This window comes from Crocuta crocuta, unplaced genomic scaffold (assembly GCF_008692635.1).
Source record: "Crocuta crocuta isolate KB4526 unplaced genomic scaffold, BGI_CrCroc_1.0 scaffold830, whole genome shotgun sequence".
NCBI lineage: Eukaryota > Metazoa > Chordata > Mammalia > Carnivora > Hyaenidae > Crocuta > Crocuta crocuta.
The window spans coordinates 933,611-955,134 of record NW_027531513.1 but is presented as its reverse complement, the minus strand read 5'-3'; the positions used below and the strand labels follow the sequence as shown (position 1 = coordinate 955,134).

At 35.4% G+C, this 21,524-nt stretch overlaps 1 protein-coding gene across 1 annotated transcript in view; it reads left to right on the top strand.

Annotated features, from left to right (window-relative positions):
• The window catches only part of PSME4 (proteasome activator subunit 4), a 112,749-nt gene that overhangs the window by 64,553 nt on the left and 26,672 nt on the right, over positions 1 to 21,524 (top strand). Inside the window, exons 21-34 of the mRNA XM_077772383.1 lie at positions 722 to 817; positions 8,127 to 8,182; positions 9,203 to 9,259; positions 9,472 to 9,527; positions 9,617 to 9,715; positions 11,205 to 11,267; positions 11,405 to 11,500; positions 13,707 to 13,838; positions 15,911 to 16,120; positions 17,205 to 17,341; positions 18,076 to 18,129; positions 19,090 to 19,219; positions 19,892 to 19,973; positions 21,118 to 21,271. Of these exons, the coding sequence (XP_077628509.1) occupies positions 722 to 817; positions 8,127 to 8,182; positions 9,203 to 9,259; positions 9,472 to 9,527; positions 9,617 to 9,715; positions 11,205 to 11,267; positions 11,405 to 11,500; positions 13,707 to 13,838; positions 15,911 to 16,120; positions 17,205 to 17,341; positions 18,076 to 18,129; positions 19,090 to 19,219; positions 19,892 to 19,973; positions 21,118 to 21,271 (1,422 nt within the window). The remainder of the gene's footprint in view (positions 1 to 721; positions 818 to 8,126; positions 8,183 to 9,202; positions 9,260 to 9,471; positions 9,528 to 9,616; positions 9,716 to 11,204; positions 11,268 to 11,404; positions 11,501 to 13,706; positions 13,839 to 15,910; positions 16,121 to 17,204; positions 17,342 to 18,075; positions 18,130 to 19,089; positions 19,220 to 19,891; positions 19,974 to 21,117; positions 21,272 to 21,524) is intronic.

Here is a 21,524-nt window from a genome sequence, read left to right as displayed (position 1 = left end):
TGTGATTTCTACTTAGCAGTTTAGTGCATTTTTGGGGAAATGTATGGAAATGCCTGGTTTTCTAGATTCAGATTAGATGTTTTTTAGTTTTTTTTCCCTGTGATTTTTATTATTGACGTTAACATTACTTAGTGAAATATCTCTATGAGACTTTTTTTCTTTCCCAAGAGGCTTTAACAAGAAACAATTAAGATCATTAGACTTTTATAGTTTAAATCTTTTAAAGTTCCTAAAATAATAATAAGAAAGTTACTATGTGTCAAATATCAGGAAATTTCAATAAACAAATTCAGTAGGAATGGAAAAGGAAAGAAGTATGATTGATGTCTGAACTGTTTTTTGTAGTAAATGTGTAGCTAATCCATTTTCGAAAGATGAAATATTCTGGGAGATCTTCTGTAACACTGTTTTCCCTTTTTGTTAGTGGTAGTGCCCTTCGGGTAAACAGGTGATTGCATGCAGAATTGATTCACAAAGGGTAATCAGTTGCTGTTACTTGTAATTATTTAGAGCCAGTTTAATTGTAAGCAGGTCTCTATTACTAGTAAATACTTGTTTAATTCCCTTGTATTATTAAGTGGGCCTTAAGACATTTGTTAGTCTTAATATTGTATATCTCCACTTAAGGTTCTTGTACTCCATTCTAGACTCTAGAAGGCCTCTTATTAGAAAGGGATTTGGAGTCTCCTAAAATATGAAAGTAACCTTTTGTCTTTTCCAGAGATGATATTCTACAGAGTCTGACTATAGTGCACAACTGTTTAATTGGCTCAGGAAACCTCCTACCTCCACTGAAAGGAGAGCCAGTTACTAACTTGTAAGTAAAAATAACTACTTTACATATTCTGCTATTGCCATTTGGCATATGTTTTAATTCTAAGTCACATAACAAGTCATTGGTTTTGTTATTGGTGTTGTTTCTGTATCACTTTAACCATTTTGTCATTGTTAGGCCAAAATACCTGAGGCAGAACTTAGGTCTGTAAGCTCTAAGGCTTTATTCAGTTTTTTATATGATAACCAGCAGAGGGTAATTTTCATTGCTACTCAGTTTAAAAATATTGATGATACCAAGTTCATCCTTTAGTTTCTGATTTAAGATAAATGCTCTTTTTAAGAAAATTCCTTTTTTTTTTGGTCAGTATTCACTGTTCATTAAAGATTTAACTGGAAAAATCTGCGTGTTTTTACATAAAAATTTGTTGTGTTATTTTGAGCTTTTAAATTCTAAGTTGCTTTTCTGAACTTAAGTGCTTTTCAGGCTACAACTATTGTGAATGAATGTCTTTATTTAGTCCATTGTTAGTGCAACCATGTAAATTGAAAAAATTGAGTTTAAATGAAATCAGTAATACCTAACTCTAGCTCAGTTAGGTATTAAGTAGATGGATGCTAGTTTCAGATCTAGTTTCATTATACTGCCTTAGATCATTTTCTCTCAACATCAACATCTCATTGCTGAGCAAGTTCATGAAAATCACATAAAAACAAGTAAGTAACCCCTGCCCCTCAAAAAACACAAAGGGAGCAATTTGTTCATTTGCAGCAAAAATCTTAAAACACTTCCAGGAGTGATTTTAAAACGTGGCTTGCTTATGTTTCACATATTTTGTATAATCATTGTTTGGAGTCCTGTTTCTCATGATTTCCATTTAATTTCCTCTAAAAACTGTTTCTAGGCATTGAACTTTAGATTGCTCATTAGATTTAAGAGGGAGAAGTAGGGTCATCTCAGGTAAGGAAATCTGTTTTAAGTTTGTTGAGGAATTTGCTGAGTTCTTTTAAAGCTTTTTGGTTTTCATCAGTATTATAGGTTGATCTAGGGGCAGTTTTACCAAAATTCATTTTTGCTAAGAAATTGATTTTAAACAATTTTTAAAAATGAGAGACCTACAGAAATGGTTTTAATTTTCCTGATGATCTTAACACTGTGAAATATAGTAAGAATTTAACTCTTATGGCATACTAAAACCCTATTTCATATATAATAGATTAATTACGTCAGTAAATTTAGTTCTTCTATAATGTGTTGACATTGAGAAGTATGATAATTTAATCCAATAATTTATCTAAGAGCAAAAGCATGTATCTTCTGTATATGTGCTTAGAAGATTTTTAGTGTTCAGTTATCCTTAGGATGCACTGCTGAAGGGTCCAGTCATGAGACTGACAGGTTTCTGTTGCAGTTCATATCAGCAGGCACATGTGCTGTGTGCAGTCATAGTGAATTGAAGCAAGGTCTTTATTCTTTGAACTAAATGCACATCAGGCCAGATGTTCCTTTTTTGGTTATGATAAAACCAGTTAGGTTTGTCGTAATGAAATGCATTTTCAATAAGCAGAAGAATACCAAGTTAAAAACATTTTATGAATGCCATGGAATAGATATAAGTAGACCATTTTCCTATATTATAAGCTTTAAAATTGATCCTGAGCATCTTTATAGGTTTCTCCCAGAAAAATTAAGAAGGAAAGATAATTTAAACTGCAAAGTTTTGTGTTTCAGAATTTTCACTTTCAGAGTGAAAATTTAATATGATAAAAAAGTAATAAAAATTATACTTAGTATAAATATGAAATTTTCTGGTATATTTAATAATATGTAATAATGGAATAAAACACAGAACAAAACTTCATTTATTTTAATCATTGATAAAAATTTTTAGGACCCTTTATGTATATTTAATAGTTATGTGCCTGTAGACAGGGGTAATGATTATACAAAGTAGAATTAAAGATTAATGAGCAGCCCTTTGCCTTTGAGTTGCCAAAAGAGTGGGTTTATAAAGTCTTTCCTGGGCTTTTAAATAATTCTTAACAGAATCCTTCCCTTTAAAACCAATTTCTATCTGGTATCTCCATCTGAAATTTCAACTTATTTTGATAGCATAGGACTTTTTACATTTATTTTCTTTTTCTAACATTTCAATTTTTTTTGCACATAGCAAATTAGTTCTCACTGAAGTATCATAAAGTTAGCTTTTTAAATTTAAAAATGCTTATTCTAATATAGGTCTGTAATTGTTAAGATTTCTTAAGTGTAAATTAATTTGAAAAAAACTAATCAGGGCACCTGGTGGCTCAGTCAGAGGAACATGCTGACTCTTGATCTCAGGTTCGTGAGTTTGAGTCCCATGTTGGGTGTAGAAATTACTTAAATAAATAAAACTTCAAGAAAAAAGAAAAAGAAAAACTGATCAAATAATTTCAGTTGATGTTGCCATTATTCTATTAAAATAAACCACACTGCCCAGTGTGAAGAAAGAATATCGCATAATTCTTGGAGATTATAGCAGCAGATCTCCATAAGAAACAAAGTCAAATATACCAGGCAGAGGAGAAAAGGAAAGGTATATAATTGTGACAAGTGCATTAGTTAGTATAATACCTAACATGCCTGAGGGAATCACTCTTGTTAATAACAAACACTTTGGCTGTGGTATTGTGGGACATGATGTATTTTCTGAAATACCAGACTAGTTTTGGGGAGCACCTACCAACCCAAATATTTCTTTAAAACTAATCTTAAATTTTTCTTACATAAAACTCAGGTAAAATGGTCCAGCTACTTAATTTTTTTGGTCAGGTCTTTCATTATTAAATTTGCCTCGCACATGGACTGGTAGTATTTGTCTTCTAGAAAATTGCAATAATGTGAAACTGGAAACTTGGTTCAGTTCTGAGTTTTCCTGTAAGAAAATCTTAGTTCCTAATAGAATATATGGCATAGTCTTAGAATCCCATTGTTCAGGTAAATAGCTACTAAAGGTGAAAACTAGTTTTCTGTGCATTGTATTAGAGATTGACAAAATATAAAATCTTAGGTGACTTGATTGTCCTAAGTATAAAGTAAATGATATACCTAATGGTATCTTCATTGTACTTTTTTGGCCTTTGGCAATGTAAGGTTACTAAATATCTTGTATTTATTATAAATTTTCCTGTTTCAAAGGGTGGGTAAAAGAAGGTCCCTTGAGAGTAATTCAGGGTAAATTTCTTTAGAACAATTGGAATTTTTGGCAGTTTTGTCAGATACCAGGGTTGCTGAATTAATCTTCAAATGGAGCCTCTCTATTTTGCTGTTGGAACCTTTAGTTAATGACTTAATAGAAATATGTGTGGTATAGTGTATACTCCTAGTTCTACCTTCATAGATGCGGAAGCTGGATTATGTCTTTGCAGGGTCACACAGGAATGTTGGACACTTGTCTTTAATCCTCAAACCGTCATGAATTTCTCCTTTCGCAGTCCAGTCTTTATAATCTTTTAGGTCTAACCAGCTATCACAGGATGCAAAAAACTAACATCTATAAAAACAGGGTTACTCAAGGTAGAGGAGTCACCATTTTTCATCTGAGATATTTCTTCTTTACCTTGTGCCCCCTTTCCTCTGATAGATCTGTTAAGTCATTCTTATTAGTTAAACCATTCTTAGGATCTCAGCTTTTACTAACTTCTCAGTCAAAGAAAACTTCATATTTAAGGCCTAAGAGTTGAGACCATTTCATTAATATGTGAAAGGATGTGTTGTTCTGCGATGAGGGGCAGGGCTAGCTAACCTCTCTTGGCACCTCCAGGAAACTACCCAGCTCTGCTGGGGGAGCTGCACACAGGAAAGGAAACAGTTACTACTCCACGGTGAGTAACCCTGTTTTCTCCTTATTTCACCTTCTGACTGTTTTCATTGATTTTTAAAGCTTGTGTGTCAGACGTGGAAATAGCTCTTATGCTCAGAGTTAACTTTAAACCTAGCAGCCTTTTATTCCCATGGTAGAGTAAGAGCCAGCTTTTCATTTGTGTTCATAGCTATTACTGATGCCTAGGGTTGAATTGGACAACAGAACACTGAAATGGGTCAATTGTTTCTTGTGAAACACTTGAATCTTGAATGGGGAAAAAAAATCTCTGTAAATTAGTGGCTTGGTTTTTATACTTTCTATGTTTGCTTTCATGGGGTGGGGGGACTATTGGGAAGAGTAGGCTGTTCTCTCACCTACAGAAAAGAATTATTGTTTGTACCTGTTTCATGACAGCTCACCTAGCCTTCGTTTGCATATCTGATAAGCATTGTATATTTTGTTTTTCTGTTACTAGTCATTTCTTCCTTTTTCACCACCCTTTCTCTCCCACCAGTGATTGTTTCCATAGTTCTACTCTAATCAGATCTGGAGAAGATTGCCATCTAGTGGTACAAATAACCTGGCTGTTGAAAATTTCTGGGTCTTTTTTTTTTTTTTAGTGGCATAAATATTGAACATATTTTGTCACAAATGAAGTGGCCTTGTGCTGTCTAGTGCTTTGAAGCTGATTTAACTTTATTATTGTTGTATAAATGGTATTATGTATAATATGTTGTGTTGGAATTTTTGTCAGACTTTTATTTAGTTCCTGAGGTTAAATTATGACTGTTTGTAAAATGTACCTGGAGGAAAAGAATGAACTTTATGTGGGTTGGGGTAGTAATGGTATTTGATTTAAATTATGCATATTGCTCCTATAGCTTTAAAACAGAACACACATCTCTACGTGCTAATGACACTTTAAATATGCTCTCTGCTAAGGTTGTGTAAGTAACTAAAAATGACAAGAGCAGTTTTAAGTATCTAAGTACAAAGCAGTACACATATACTTAGTGTGGCCACAGAAAGATACAATCAGAGTTTTACTTGGGTAGTAGAGATTTCTTTTAGGTAATTTATTCTAAACCCAGAGGAAATATTTTGTATAAATATGTATTTACATTCTGAAAAACATTTAGTGTAAAACCTGTCAATCCAATCAGAATTTAATTAATTTGTTAGAGAAGAGATCTATTAAAACAGAATCTTAGGTAAATAAAGGTAAAATGAATTTGTGATGGATCGGAACAAATAAAAGCTGAAATTCATGTCTGACCAGATGCTTTTGTACACTTAAGATAGGAAGTATATGTTTTAATTCAGGTCTCAAAAGTAAAAGCCTAAGCTGGTTTTATTTAAATGTACTTCTTAATACTTTAAAATTCCAAACAGGTTGAGATATTTAAAAAATTATAATGAGTAATAATATTTCTTCAAATTTTCTAGTAAGGTAACAATTCAGAGTGACACATGAATTTTAAGTTAGCATCAGGGCTCTTTCGTAAGACTTGTTTGCCGTTACTAGAGTCAGAAATGTATACAGGCAAAACATTGCAAATACCCAACTGATAACTCTTTTTGTTGTTCTTGTTTGATAGATTTTTTTTAATATAGTAAAAAGTATTCAAAGTAGTTTAGAGATTGCTTTTTATGTTATTTGTAAAAAGAATTTTATGACTAATTAAAATACATGGTTGGTTTAGTGTTTGGTACTAGGTACAGACTAGGTAAGGTACAAGAGCATTCCTACTTTACAAAACTACTGATGTTTATGCAGCAGTGAGGAGACATCAGCTGTCATATGGTTGCTCAAGACAAGCATCTTCCTGTGCTGTAACAGGGAAGAAGGAATGGGGGGGAGGTGGGAGGGAATGGTCTTACATTTTATGCTTGTTGACTGAGCACAGTCTTTTTCTCTTTGGTGGTGAAATTTAATTTCAGTAGAGATCTTGGACTCCTTGAAGTTCATTGTAAAGGAATCTGATTTTAGTTTTAACTGACTGGATTCTGGATACATATATATTGTTTAGTCATACACAGTTTTACAGAATGTTCCAGTTTGCAAGATGTTGCCAAAGGTTGAAGCTTTATAGGATGAAAATGCAAATGTTAAGAATTTGAATTTGAGTCTATGAAAAGCAAATTAATATTTTATGTTATAAAATATAACCATTCTGGGGTGCCAGCGTGACTCAGTTGGTTGAGCGTCTGACTCTTGGTTTTGGCTCAGGTCACAATCTCACGGTCCATATCCCTGAGTACAAGCCCCATATTTTACTCTGTGCTGACAGTGGGGAGCCTGCTGGAAATTCTCTCCCTCTGCCTCTTCCCGCTTGCACTAGCGCACGCTCTCTCCGTCTCTCTCAAAAATAAGCAAACATTTTTTTAAAAAGATAAATTTTAAGAATATATAATCATTATTTATTAGGCTTGGTTTGAAACACAAGGCAGTATTGTTAGTGAGGAGCATAGTTAAATAATTAGCAGTTTAGTCATCTTAATGTTATTACCCATTTAGACAAATCCCAGAATTCATAACTACCAAATGCTGAGATGGAGATAACTTGCTTAATTCAGGTTGAAAAGATACAATTTAGATAGGGGTATGTTGAGTTAAAAATAGTTTCTTCTTCGTGACAAGTGGTGTGTAGTTCATGAATGAGGAGTACAACAAAATTTCTATTTGTTACTTATTAGCTTTGTGTTGGATATGCTTACCCCATGTTTCCTTGGCATTTGTGCCTTTGCCCTTCCTCTTAGAAAGTATTATCTTCTTGTTTATTAAAAGTTGAATTGATAGGTATTTTGAAGTAAAATGTTGAAAATATTTTCCATTGAAGAAAATTTAGATTTCAGATACAAAGATTCCTATTCCCTCGTAAAATCTGTTTTTAGATATCTTAAAAGTAGCTTTTAATTGTTTAATGAGTTTAACCAGCTACGTCTGGTTCTGGTAACATAATTCTTTCTGGCAGGCCTTTAATTAGGAAATGCATTGTTTTTATGTCTGATCATTTTCGAAAGAAAGTAATGACATTTTACTGCAGATATTAGGAGACATCATTGTGGGTGGCTTTAAGAAGAAGGGTAATGATTATTTTTAAAAGTTTGTAAGCTATATATTCTTTAGTAAAATTTGAGCTTTTGGTGTCTAGTTTTAACCTTTATTATAAAGCCAACTTTTCTTTGTATAAATGTTTGTCATCAGATTTAAGCTTTTATACTTGAATATTAAATATCATTGTTTTGTTTATTTGGGTGGTGAATTTTCCCCCATAAAGTCATTAAATTTAATTAACATTTTCTTTAAGATGAATAATATTGTCCTTACTGAAACAGATAATATTAATCTTCAGAAGGATAAAGAGTTGAAGTATTGAAGATGAGAAATCAGTACAAAAAAGCATCATCTTTGTTTTGATTTAAACATTCTAGCAATGACACTTTTCCCTTTCATCCTTCCTATTGGTATTATTAATAAATGCAAGCACTCTTGTTTTTATACAGGGTACCAAGTATGGTGTCCTTGGAAGAGACAAAGTTGTATACTGGACTTGAATATGGTATGTAAATTCTGATCTGACTAAATTTTATGTGGAGAATTTTTGTCAGTTACTCTACAATAATTAAAATGGAATAATTTGTAGTTAGAATTTTCCTAGTCTCTTTTCATATATAAAATGAATATTAGTTAATTATACATACAGTAGCTATCTTTGCTTTTCCTGGAGAAACTGGAAATTTATATAAGAATAGTCAATAAAAGGTAAATATTTGGATGCCTTCTTATTTATTTGTGAGAGAGAGCGGGAAAGAGCCAGAGAGCGAGGGAGAATTCCAAGCAGGTTCCGTGCTGCCAGCACAGAGCCCAATGCAGGGCTCAATCCCATGAACCATGAGATCATGACTTGAGCTGAAATCAAGAGTTGTATGCTTAACTGACTGAGGCACCCAGATGCCTCAATATTTGGATGCTTTCTGTGTGCAAAGGCAGTTTTTCCTATCTAGTCATGTGCATTTATGTTGAGAATTGATTTAGAACGGATACATTATACTTGATGTGAATGTAGGAATATTACAACCTTTATTTATTCTAACGATCTTTGTGTCTTCCTGTCATAGTGAATTAAATTTCATATAAGTATGTAAAATGTGTTAATTTAATGTTCTGAATCTAACATTAATAGAAATTTAGTACATTTCCTTATTGCTGGGTTAACAGTGGAATTAATTGCCAAGGTGTAATTTTTGTTTGCTTGATTTGGGTTACCTATAACCAGTTAGAGAATCCTACACATTTATGGTCCCTAATTAGTGGCTAGAGCCTTTGAAATATTGGCAAAGTGTTTTTTTCTCCCTCCTCCTCGACTGCCCAATGAAGTTTTATAAGCAGGTCTTTGTAAATGTGAAGGTTTTAAAAGTTACTCTGTATCATTAATCCAACTGTGATAAAAGGCAGACCCGTTTGGTTTTTTTCTTTGATACATTATTTATTCTTGACATAAACTGTTGATAGAAGCTTCAGTAGTCTGGGGGAGCATTCGGTGTGTCTAAAATGCCTTGTCTCATTTTTTAAAAAATAGATCTATCCAGAGAGAACCACCGAGAAGCAATTGCTAGGGTCATAAGGAAACTTCTTAGTAAGTACATGTATGCATTAACTTTATTTTAACTAATAAATATTTTAGGAATTTTATAGCATATGTGCTTTTACTTAACTTTATTTAAATTTTAAATAATGAGAATATCAGGTAGTATTTTTTTCCATAACTAATAGATTCTTAATTCGTACATCAATATAATTATAGTAATTCAAAACATTCTAACCAGAATCCCTTTTCTTTTATTATAGACCACATACTTAACAATTCAGAGGATGATACCAAGTCTTTGTTTCTTATCATAAAGGTACAATTGTCCTTTAATAGTTGCATGATTATTATGTGACTAAGTTCGACAGGATGGCTTATAAATATAAAATCTGAAATTTTTGACAGATTATTGGAGACCTTTTGCAGTTCCAAGGATCGCACAAGCATGAATTTGACTCTCGTTGGAAAAGCTTTAACCTAGTAAAGAAATCAATGGAAAATCGGGTCAGTATGTTCACCTACAGTCCCTGAATTAATTTTGTAAAATGTGTATAATATTGATGCAGCACTTGATTTAGCGATTGTTCAACATACAGATGAATTTTCCCTCTGCATAAAAATAGTAGATTTCCAAATATTGTATCATGGTATAATGGAAAGGATCCTGGAAAAATGTTTTCCTGATATAAACTCTTCTGTGAATTTCCATGAGAGTCTCTGAACTCTTATTGGGTATTTGGAGTGTGATAACTGGGCAGGCTGCTGTGTAAGAACTTGACAGAATAAAAGATAGGAGGAATTGTCCACAGGCATGAATTTAAAGCATCCACTTCATGGAGATATCAGAAAAATATGTCTTATGTTATTTTTGCACTCCAGACATCAGTGCAAGCTTCTCAGGAACTTGGAAGAAAGAATAATTAAGCCAGCCATTTGATGTTGACTGCAGTGTTTTCTTCTGTAGGAGACTTACATTGAAGTTGAGTCTAAAAAGGTGGTAGGGATTTATTACTTAGGCAGAGGTTGCTACATATATTAGAGGGAATCGCATGTAAAACAGGGCAGGGAGACATACAAACACGGCACGCTTTAGAGAACAGTGGCTAGAGAGCAAAGTGGTATGAGGTAACAAGGTGGTTTATAGTTTTATCCCAAGAAAGTGCTTTCAGTTTTATATTCAGCATTGGGGGAGCCATTCAAGTTTCTCAGGTAGATCTGATTTGAATATTGGAAAGACCAGTCTTTGATCAATCAAAATGAATTCAGTGAAACTTGAAAACCTCTGTCATCAGTGAAAAATAAGCAATAGGAGATTGAGACCATAAGCAGGGAGGGTAGTTAAACTATTGTAAATAGTCTAGGTGGAAAAAACACAGCCTGAATCAAGTCACTGACATTGGGATGCAAATAAGGTGTTATGAAAAAGGAGAAAATGCGGGGACTTGATGACTAGTGAGATAAAGGTGTGAAAGAGGAGGAATCTTTGAGTTGCAGATAGCTGCCTTTAGTGAGCAGAGGAAGGTTGGGTGGTAGGGGAGATCATAAAAGATAATTTTTAGAAAAATAAAAGATACTATATTGTGTAGTAAACATACACAGTTACGTGGAAAGACTATTTATAAATGTAACAGGGTCAAGCAGTTTTGTTAGTAGTCTTTTCAGTAATTGACTGAATAAGGACTGGCTCAGTTTCTCTCCCCTGCATGGATCTGTTACTAAACTACCAGAGAAAAACACAGTGTTAGATGACCCATTTAAAGGAGATATTTCTTTTAAAAAAGGAGGAGGAGTATTTCTACTCTTAGCCATAAAATTAACTGAAATAATGTCTTCAAATGTAAGCCTGGTCACTTTAGAATAAATGAAATACCTCCATTACCCACCTGCCCACCCTGGACCTTTACTGAACTAATTTTTCAATAAGGGATTCAGGGGAACCCACTAGTGTGGAACTTAGGGACAATGTTGAAGTGTCTTCTACTTTGCTTTTTAGCTCCATGGGAAAAAACAACATATCAGAGCACTATTGATTGACAGAGTAATGTTGCAGCATGAGGTAAATCTCTTTAAAATCATGATGGCTTTTATAAATGACAGTTTTCCCGATGACTATGTAATTGTGTTACTTCATAATTAAGTGAACTTTGTAGTAAAAACTTTGGGATTTGATTTTACATTGCTTAATTTTCAAAGCTACGAACTCTGACTGTTGAGGGATGTGAATATAAAAGGATACATCAAGAGATGATCAGAGATCTGCTTCGTTTATCTACAAGTTCATACAGTCAGGTAAGGCCAGTTGACTCTGCCTCGCCTTCCTATTTTATTACAGTGCAATCTAAATATCCCCATTTCAGGGGTGCCTGAGTGGCTCAGTTGGTTAAGCATCTGACTTCGGCTGAGGTCATGATCTCACCGTTTCCAAGTTTGAGCCCCGCATCAGGCTCTGTGCTGACAGCTCAGACCCTGGAGCCTTTTTTCAGATTCTGTGTCTCCCTCTCTGTCTCTGCCCCTCCCCTGCTGTGTTCTGTCTTTCTCGAAAATGAATAAACGTTTTTTAAACATTTAAATAAACAAACAAACAAACATTCCTATTTCACATCCAAGGAAGTTTAAGTAATTTATTGGCATAGAAAACATCTTTCAAATTGCAAATATTCTCAAGCTAATTTTAGTAGTCTTTTTAAAATAATGTTGATTTTTACTGTTTGTTATTGCTTCTCAAATTTCTTTAAAAATGTAAAGTTGGGGAGGCCCACCTGGATTGCTCAGTCCTTTTAGCATCTGACTTGAGCTCAGGTCATCATCTCACGGTTTGTGAGTTTGAACCCCTGTGAGTTTGAACCCCTCGTTGGGCTCTGTGCTGACAGCTCAGANAGTGAACTTTGTAGTAAAAACTTTGGGATTTGATTTTACATTGCTTAATTTTCAAAGCTACGAACTCTGACTGTTGAGGGATGTGAATATAAAAGGATACATCAAGAGATGATCAGAGATCTGCTTCGTTTATCTACAAGTTCATACAGTCAGGTAAGGCCAGTTGACTCTGCCTCGCCTTCCTATTTTATTACAGTGCAATCTAAATATCCCCATTTCAGGGGTGCCTGAGTGGCTCAGTTGGTTAAGCATCTGACTTCGGCTGAGGTCATGATCTCACCGTTTCCAAGTTTGAGCCCCGCATCAGGCTCTGTGCTGACAGCTCAGACCCTGGAGCCTTTTTTCAGATTCTGTGTCTCCCTCTCTGTCTCTGCCCCTCCCCTGCTGTGTTCTGTCTTTCTCGAAAATGAATAAACGTTTTTTAAACATTTAAATAAACAAACAAACAAACATTCCTATTTCACATCCAAGGAAGTTTAAGTAATTTATTGGCATAGAAAACATCTTTCAAATTGCAAATATTCTCAAGCTAATTTTAGTAGTCTTTTTAAAATAATGTTGATTTTTACTGTTTGTTATTGCTTCTCAAATTTCTTTAAAAATGTAAAGTTGGGGAGGCCCACCTGGATTGCTCAGTCCTTTTAGCATCTGACTTGAGCTCAGGTCATCATCTCACGGTTTGTGAGTTTGAACCCCTGTGAGTTTGAACCCCTCGTTGGGCTCTGTGCTGACAGCTCAGAGCCTGGAGCCTGCTTTGGATTCTGTGTCTCCCTCTCTCTGCCCCTCTCCCAGTCAGGTTCTTCCCCTCCTCCCCCAAAAATAAACATTAAAAATGTAAAGTTGGTAGATGTTGTAATGTTGCTCCCACTTAATCAGATCACATTATGCAGGCCAGTCTGGGAAGATGGTATAATTCCCCCTAGGTGTTATGCTTGGGTTTCGGCAACCTGCCACCATCTGAACTGTGGAGTCCATCCTTTAAGGTAGCATTGGACCAAGAGATTCTCTTTAAGCACAGACAATTGGAAAAAGCAAAATTCATGGAAAGCTAATTACTCTGTCTTTATAAAATAATGTAAATTTAGAAACTAGTCTCTAAATCAAAGATTGCACCTCAAGTAATAATTAAAGAGTTTGAAATATGTACACTGTGTCAGTGTTTTGAAACATGGGCAGTGTGCCACTTTTACTGTAGTTTGTTATTATTTGTTACTATTTAGTTTGTGGGCTATAAACTTATACTGAATCTTTTGTCTGGGTTCAAGAAAGTCTTGGATTTTTCTCTGTTTAGAAAATGTTAACTCTTCTCATCAAAAGTAAGTCAGAAGAGAAAGTTAACTAGTCTGCTGATTATGTTAAGGAGTAAGCACATATCATTTCTATTCAGTCTCTCCTTTACCAAAAATATCTGAACCTGTGTAAACTGTGGATGTGGTTGGTGGTAATGTACATTCATTTTGGAAAAAAGATAATCCTTTACTTGTTTTTGCTAAGGTATATGGTTGGATGTATTTTTCTATTACTACACCAATATTGAAATTATTTTTGATAATTCATTTAGAAGTTTTTATAGTTTTGGCTACCATTTAATAAATATTGTTAACAATACTTTCTTCAGGTCAGAAACAAGGCTCAGCAAACATTTTTTGCTGCCTTGGGCGCATATAACTTCTGTTGCAGAGATATCATTCCCTTGGTTTTGGAGTTCTTACGGCCGGATAGACAAGATGTCACACAACAGCAGTTCAAGGTATAGGGTTTTCTGTTTTACTTAATTCTGAAAATTTTCAGATATACAGAAAGTTAAAAGAATTGTACAGTAAACATCCATATGTCCACCCCTCAGATTCTGTATTTAACATTTTACTGTATTTGCTTTATCACCTATGTGTCTCTATGTCCGTCTTACTTCTTTATGTTAAAATAAATTGAAGACATCCATACCCTTCACCTTTAAACATATAGGTTTCTTTCCTCCCTAGTTATTTACTTATCTATGTTTATGATCGGTGTTATGATGGAGAGAGTGTAGACAGCTATTTGAGTTGAGCACCAGTGATAAATAGCCTGGCTGGCCTGTAGGAGAGGCGGGTGAAAGACCAGAATGTTTAGAGTAATGAGACCCACGTGTTGGAAGGCCTGAGACAGCAAGAAACAGTGAGTTCGAGCAACTGAGTGACAGCTTATATGATTAGAGCAGAGAGAGAAGGGAACGGCATAAGGAAAATAGTATATCCCACAGGAGTACAGTAGAGTATAGATGAAACATAATGATTGCTTACACTGTCAGAAGTAGGTTGATTCAGTGTGATTTAGGATAGAGAATTGAGGAGACTTCATGGTTGAATATGAAGGTGCTGAACTGAAAGGAGGTATCACAGTTCTTCAGGTTCAGATTGTACAGCTGGTTATTGGGTACATCAGAGAGAGAACAGGGAGACTAGATGATGAATTTGTTTGAACAAGTTGTGTTTGAAGTGTCTCCTATAAACTAAGAGGCATTGTCAAGTAGGCAGTCAGACCTCATTTCTCCACAACACACAGTGTCAGCGTGTGTTGATGACCGTGAAATCTTTGGGCACAGATAAGAGAGTCGAGGAGGAGAGTAAGAAGAGAAGAGGACTAGGGGGGCAAGTATTGAGACAACTCCTCTAGGACCCCAAGAAGAGGTAACCAATGAGGGAAAGATGCAAAAGATAATAAGAAGTGAGGGGTTACAGAAGCCACAGAGAGATCTTTCCCTGAGAGACAAGGGACTCAGTCAGCAGATCATTTGCTTTCTGGAGGAGTTAAGATTACAACTTTACGTGTTCCTTGACGTTGTCATGTAATTAATACCAGTCAACAAACCATAGCTTGGGCTCAATTCATTGCTTTGATAAGTAAAGTTTCATTGGAACACAGTCATGTCCATTCCTTTATGTATCATGTCTGTGGCTGCTTTCACACTACAGTTGTGTAGATAAGTCGTTGCAACAGAGACCACATGGCCACTATTTACTATTAGCCCTTTAGAGAAAAAGTTTGCTGAACTCTGATGTAGATGTATAATTCAAGAGTATTGTGGAATGTCTGACTCCTAGAGTGGCACATTTTCCACCATGTTGGGTGCAGTTTAAAGGGACAAAATCAGGTAGGTCAAGTAAGATCAAAAGTGAAAAATGTCTCTTAGGTCAGTAAACTCAAAATTACCAGTGATCTTATGGGAACCTGTAAAGAGGAATAGAGCACACAGTAGGTAATGAGCCAGATCAGAATGGAGTTAGGGTGAATGTTTAAAAAATAACATAATAGCTCTTTTCATTAAAATAGGATATCTTTCAAAAGGGTACCTCAGGTCATCAGAATCATTCTGATAAATTGAGCTTCTCCAAGTAAAAAGCACACAGTTTAATTACATAACCTAGTTTTTATATGCTTAAAATACATCACAACCAGACTTGAGAAATTATTCCAAACGTGCTCTAAAACTCTAAAAGTGGTGTATCTTACGGCCTTCATGATACAATTGTAGTAGAAGAGAATTGGAGTGGAAGCTGTATCCCTAAAAACAACAGCCTTACGTTTCTGTGTTATCTTACTAATAGCTGTTCATTGAGCTAATTCTCTACCAGATGATTTAGGGAAAATATTACTGGATGACAATTAAAGGTCAAGTTCAAGTTTCTAAAAGTAATATATTATGTGTATGAACCTATTTTATTGACCAGTATCAGGCACTTAAATAATCAGTGTTTAGTAAATTTAAAAGCAACTCGTAGGTGAATTGGCTGCAACTAAACAATACCTCTTATTTCCCATATGAATTATTTTTTCCTGCAGGGTGCCTTGTACTGTCTCCTTGGAAATCACAGTGGTGTATGTTTGGCAAACCTTCATGATTGGGACTGTATTGTACAGACTTGGCCAGCAATTGTTTCTTCTGGGCTTAGCAAAGCAATGTCCTTGGAAAAACCATCAATAGTGAGACTGTTTGATGATCTTGCAGAAAAGATTCATCGGCAATATGAAACAATTGGCTTGGACTTCGCAGTAAGCAAAAACCATTTTTTAATTCAAATTTTAGTGGAAATTAACATTTGCTTTGTTTCCGTTTTGTACTTAGTAATCATTACCTTTGGTAGCAGGGTGGAGTGTGAATTCGGAGCATGGCCAGGAGAGAGGTAGAAGGTTTTCTTCCAAGAGGCAACAAAGAGTTATTAACACTCTTGCATTTAACCATTATTCTTTGTATATCGATGGCCTCATTTTTCAAAGAGTTGATTATATTTTAGGAGATCACTCTTACTAGCCAAAGTCACATAAGTTTGATCAGAGGGTTCATAATTTATAGTGATGAAAATTAAAATTGGATGATTTGACAAATGAGGAAGTAAAGAGTATCAATTTCAGTGGTGCTCATGTGGAGAGATACAGCAGGAGCATATGTATATACCCATCATAATTGAGGATAGATAAAAGTGGTGTGACTGCAGGTAAATTGTCCTCTTCTCTAAAGTAATTGTGTTTGACATCTATCCTTTGGTTTCTAAACACTGCTCTAAATATATTTCTGTAAAACATAGTCTTGGTATTTGCAGCTGTCATTAGATGATGCCTTTTTTATTAAATGTTTTATTTTTTAAGTAATCTCTCCACCCAGCGTGGGGCTTGAACTTAACGCCAAGATCAAGAGGTGCATGCTCTACCAACTGAGCCAGATAGGCTCCCTAGATTATGCTTTCTTTAAAAAAAAAAAAAAAAGTGTTTTTTTAAAATATGTAATTCACATAACAAAGAATTCACCCTTTTAACATAACACAATAGCATACTATATTTTCACAATAGTATATTCTCAGTGCTCTGCCACCGTTCCTACTCTCATTTCAGAACATTGTCATCACTCAGAAAGAAACCCGGTACCCAGGAGCAGTCACTGCTATTCCCCCAACATTGCTAGTCCCTGGAGATCACTAATATCCCTTGCCTTTTATGGACATTTCATATAAATGGAATCATACATAGGTGACCTTTTGTATCTGGCTTCTTTCTCTGAGCAGAACGTTGTCAAGATTTGTTCATGTTGTGACTTGTATCAGTGCCTCATTTCCCCCCCTTACTTTTCTTTTTTTTTAAGATTCCAAAGTCCTGTGTTGAAATAGCAGAATTACTTCAACAATCAAAAAACCCCTCTTCCAACCAGATAATGCTTAGTTCAGAAGAAATTAAAGAAGGACTTAAGCGCCAACAAGAAAAGAATGCAGATGCCCTGAGGTAATTACGAATGCCTGCTTTATCAAGATAGATAACACTAAAGACAGCCGACTTTAAATATTTCTGAAATAAAGATTCACCATAAGTACCTCATGAAGTTTATACATCGATTCTTAAAAAAATAAAAATGTTAGGAAATAATTATTGTGAAGTTCCCTGATGGTTACTTTTAGCTACAGAAATGGAGCACACCATCTTAAAATTGTTTTAAAAGACTTTTGAATTTTGGAACCCAAGCAGCTCAGTGCTTCAGTGATAACACTTAAGCAGGAGCCTTTCCAGCTTGATTTTGTCTTTGTCTTATGGTTATGCGTATTAATTTTTTTCTAACATATCTATGTAGAATAAACTATTACAGCCTGCCTTGTATATTCCTAGAGTACCATACAGATAAACTACTTCTAACATTGGTTGCTACTCACAGATTTACTTCTGAATATCTGCTTGGGAACAGTTGTACCTAGTACTTTTTGTTGTTTTCTCTCTGTCCTTCGTGGTCTTTTCTCACTGTCTCTCTTTACCCATCTGCTTTCACTCTGGCTTGGGTCTCACCAGACCTTTTATGGTCTCTAAATATATCAGACAGTCCTCTTACATGCTGTCACTATAGCTATCACTATAGCATGTAAGAGGATGGCGAATTTAGCTAGAATTTGAATTTATGTTACATTATTTGATGTTCATCTTAGTGTTGTATTAAAACAATGCCTCAACTGAATTTTTTTTTTTTTAAGGAACTATGAAAATTTGGTAAACACTTTATTAGATGGTGTGGAGCAGAGAAACCTGTAAGTGCGAATTTTTTTTAATGTTTATTTATTTTTGAGAGAGAGAGAGAGAGCGAGCACAAGCCGGGGTGCGGCAGAGAGAGAGGGAGAGAGACAAAGAATTTGAAGCAGGCTCCAGGCTCCGAGCTGTCAGCTCAGAGCTTGATGCAAGGCTTGAACCCACAAAACCATGAGATCATGACATGATCCAAAGTTGGACGCAGAACCAACTGAGCCACCCAGGCACCTGGAATTTTTTTTTTTGATGTTTGTTTATTTTAGGATGAGAATGTGCTTGGGGGGGGGGGTGAGGGGTGCAGAGAGAGGGAGACAGAATCCCAAGCAGGCTGTGTGCTGTTGGCTCAGAGCTCGATGCCTGGCTTGAACTCATGAGCTGATGAGATCATGACTTGAGCCAAAATCAGGAGTCAGATGCTTAACCATGGAGCCACCCAGATGCCTGCAAAATTTCTTCTCTTTTTTTTTTTTTAAATTCCTCAAAGCTTTTACCTTAATTACTATAGGAGGTTTCTTCCCTGAATGCGATGAATGACTGTGTCAGGAAAAATTATAGTCTGATTCATGAATTAAAAGAGAAGTAACAGGTGAACTTTGGGTCTAGTGATAGGAGTGGTGTTCATCGCTATACCTATTTTAATTCTTAGGAAACTTAAAGTTACACTGTTTCAAATACAGTTTAAAAGTGGTTTTATGAGGGGCGCCTGGGTGGCCTAGTCAGTTAAGCGTCTGACTTTCGCTTAGGTCATGATCTCGCGGTTCGTGGGTTCGAGCCCCGTGTCGGGCTCTGTGCTGACTGCCAGCTCAGAGCCTGGAGCCTGTTTCAGTCTGTGACTCCCTCTCTCTCTGACCCACCCCGCTCATGCTGTCTCTCTCTCTCTCCTAGAAATAAATTTAAAAAAAAACAAACGTGGTTTTATGAGTGGTATGTTTTGTGATTTTTCCCCCCCCTCTCCCTTTCAGGCCTTGGAAGTTTGAACATATAGGCATTGGGCTTCTATCTCTGCTCTTGAGAGATGACCGAGTGTTACCTCTTCGTGCCATACGTTTTTTTGTTGAGAATCTCAACCATGATGCGATTGTAGTCCGAAAGGTAGATACTTGATTGTAGCTGCTGTCTTGGGTTTGAGAATTTTTACCTTACCTGAAGCTTTTAAAGTCTTCCCAAGACACTTTGCCTTGAAATGTATTGATTTGAAATTTATCACTGTTGGTTCAGAGATGATAATTATTTATCCAACACATATATGAGGGCGTGTTCAGGCAGTGTGCATCTCAACACTGGGAATATACAGGGAACAAGGTTATAGACTGATGACAAATACTGACTTTAAAAAATTAATGACAAGTATGAAGTGTTGATAGGAAGGGAAAGATACCTGAGGATACAACTTTTTGGTTTTATTCACAAAAGTGTTAGAGGTGGAGTACAAGACAGGGCTAACCGAGCCTGGTGCACTGGAGAAAGACCTTTTAGAAGAAATGTCTAGTTGACATTTGAAGAATGAGCAGATAATTGGTTTAACAAAGAAAATATCGAAGTTTACCAGGGAGACTAGCGTGGATCGAAGTAGGAACTTTCAGTGACTCATTTCCAGTCGGATTTAGTGCTCACGTGGCTGTGCTGCTAGATGTCAGCAGGCGAAGCATTTACCTGCATGTGAAAGAAGCAGAACCCAGCTTCTGCTTTGATCAAGACAGGCACCCAGCTGTTCAAGAGACTTAAAATGTTAACACATGTACTGTAACCTGTCGTCTTTTCTAGATGGCAATCTCAGCTGTGGCTGGTATTCTTAAGCAGCTCAAAAGAACCCACAAAAAGCTGACCATCAACCCCTATGAAATGAGTAAGTACTACCAAGTGTAATTAATATGCTGTCTCTCTCTCTCTCTCTCAGAATAAATAAACTTAAAAAAAAAAATAGATGGATTCTGGGACACCTAGGCTAACTCAGTAGGAAGAACATGCAGCTCTTGATCTTGGGGTCATGAGTTCCAACCCCACACTGAGTGTAAAGATTACTAAAAAAAGAAATAAATACACTTTTAAAACAATAAATGGACCCTGTATCTTCATAATAACATGTACCTTTTGCATACTGTCCACAGACATGTGATCTATTTATTTATCTAACCAACCAAGTGATTATACTAGCTGGTTCTTTTATCAAACTGTGTATCACAGATCTAAAGTTAACATTAATTATGAAATACCAGTATCATTAATATATCACTATGTTAATTGTTTCTCTGTGGGTGGTAGAATTAGAGGCAAGGTTTATTTTCTTCTTTATACTATATTATCAGATTTTCTGAATAGTAATCTAATCAGGATGGTGTTCAGAAAAAATGATGAATTAACTTGATTTTGGAAAGAAAAAATGTCATTTTTATTCCTCTGGTACCACATATTTTCAATCCCTGATAGATCCTTTGACATTTGGACAACTGTCTTTAGTCCTTCCCCACCCCATCTTTGGGAAGGGAGTGTATCTATGCGCCACAATCTTTGTTTGGGAATGCTGTAAAATGATGTTAACTAAATGTGTGAAAGACTTTTATTACACTCCCTACTACTAATCTTGTTTTGTCCTCACTTGAAACACATTTGTAGGTCCCATATTAAATGGATATTTAATGGTTCCCCAAAAACATTCATATATAGAAAGAATGTATATATATATTAGACATGTAAAATGTTACATGTTTCACATGGTAAAATGTTAAAATTTGGGGCATCAGGGTGAAGAATATATGGGGATTCTTTGAGCACTTTAAGCCTGAAAATAATTCAAATCTAAAATGTTTTAACAAAATCTTTTNAAATACTTATCCCATTAGTGGATAATGCCTCATATATATGTGGTCTTGCCTTGAGCGTATTTTGGTAATTGTGTTATGAAGAGAGTCTAGTACTATTGATTAAAAGTTGAGAGTAAACATTGCCTGAATATTTTTAAGTTTATCAAATGTAATTGTCTTTTCCTTAAGGTGGATATTCTAAACCTACCCAAATTCTTGCTGGTGATAGGCCTGATAATCATTGGTTGCATTATGATAGCAAAAGTATACCAAGAACCAAGAAAGAATGGGAGTCCAGCTGCTTTGTGGAAAAAACTCACTGGGGATACTACACCTGGCCACAGTAAGTGGTCGCTTGCCATGTACCTTATTATTCAACAGCTTGTCTGTGATGTAATATGTTTTATCATTTTGGATTTTTGGAGAGATTCAGAGGCACTTAAAGCAGGTAGAGGTACTCTGTCACCAAAAACAAAAAAATCTCTTCCTTTTTTCTTCTTCTTTCTTTTTCTTTTACTTCTACTAATGCTATACCTCAGTCTTGCCTCTTTATCTTTCCACTGAAACACTTAGCCTTCTTATTCCCACCCTTATGC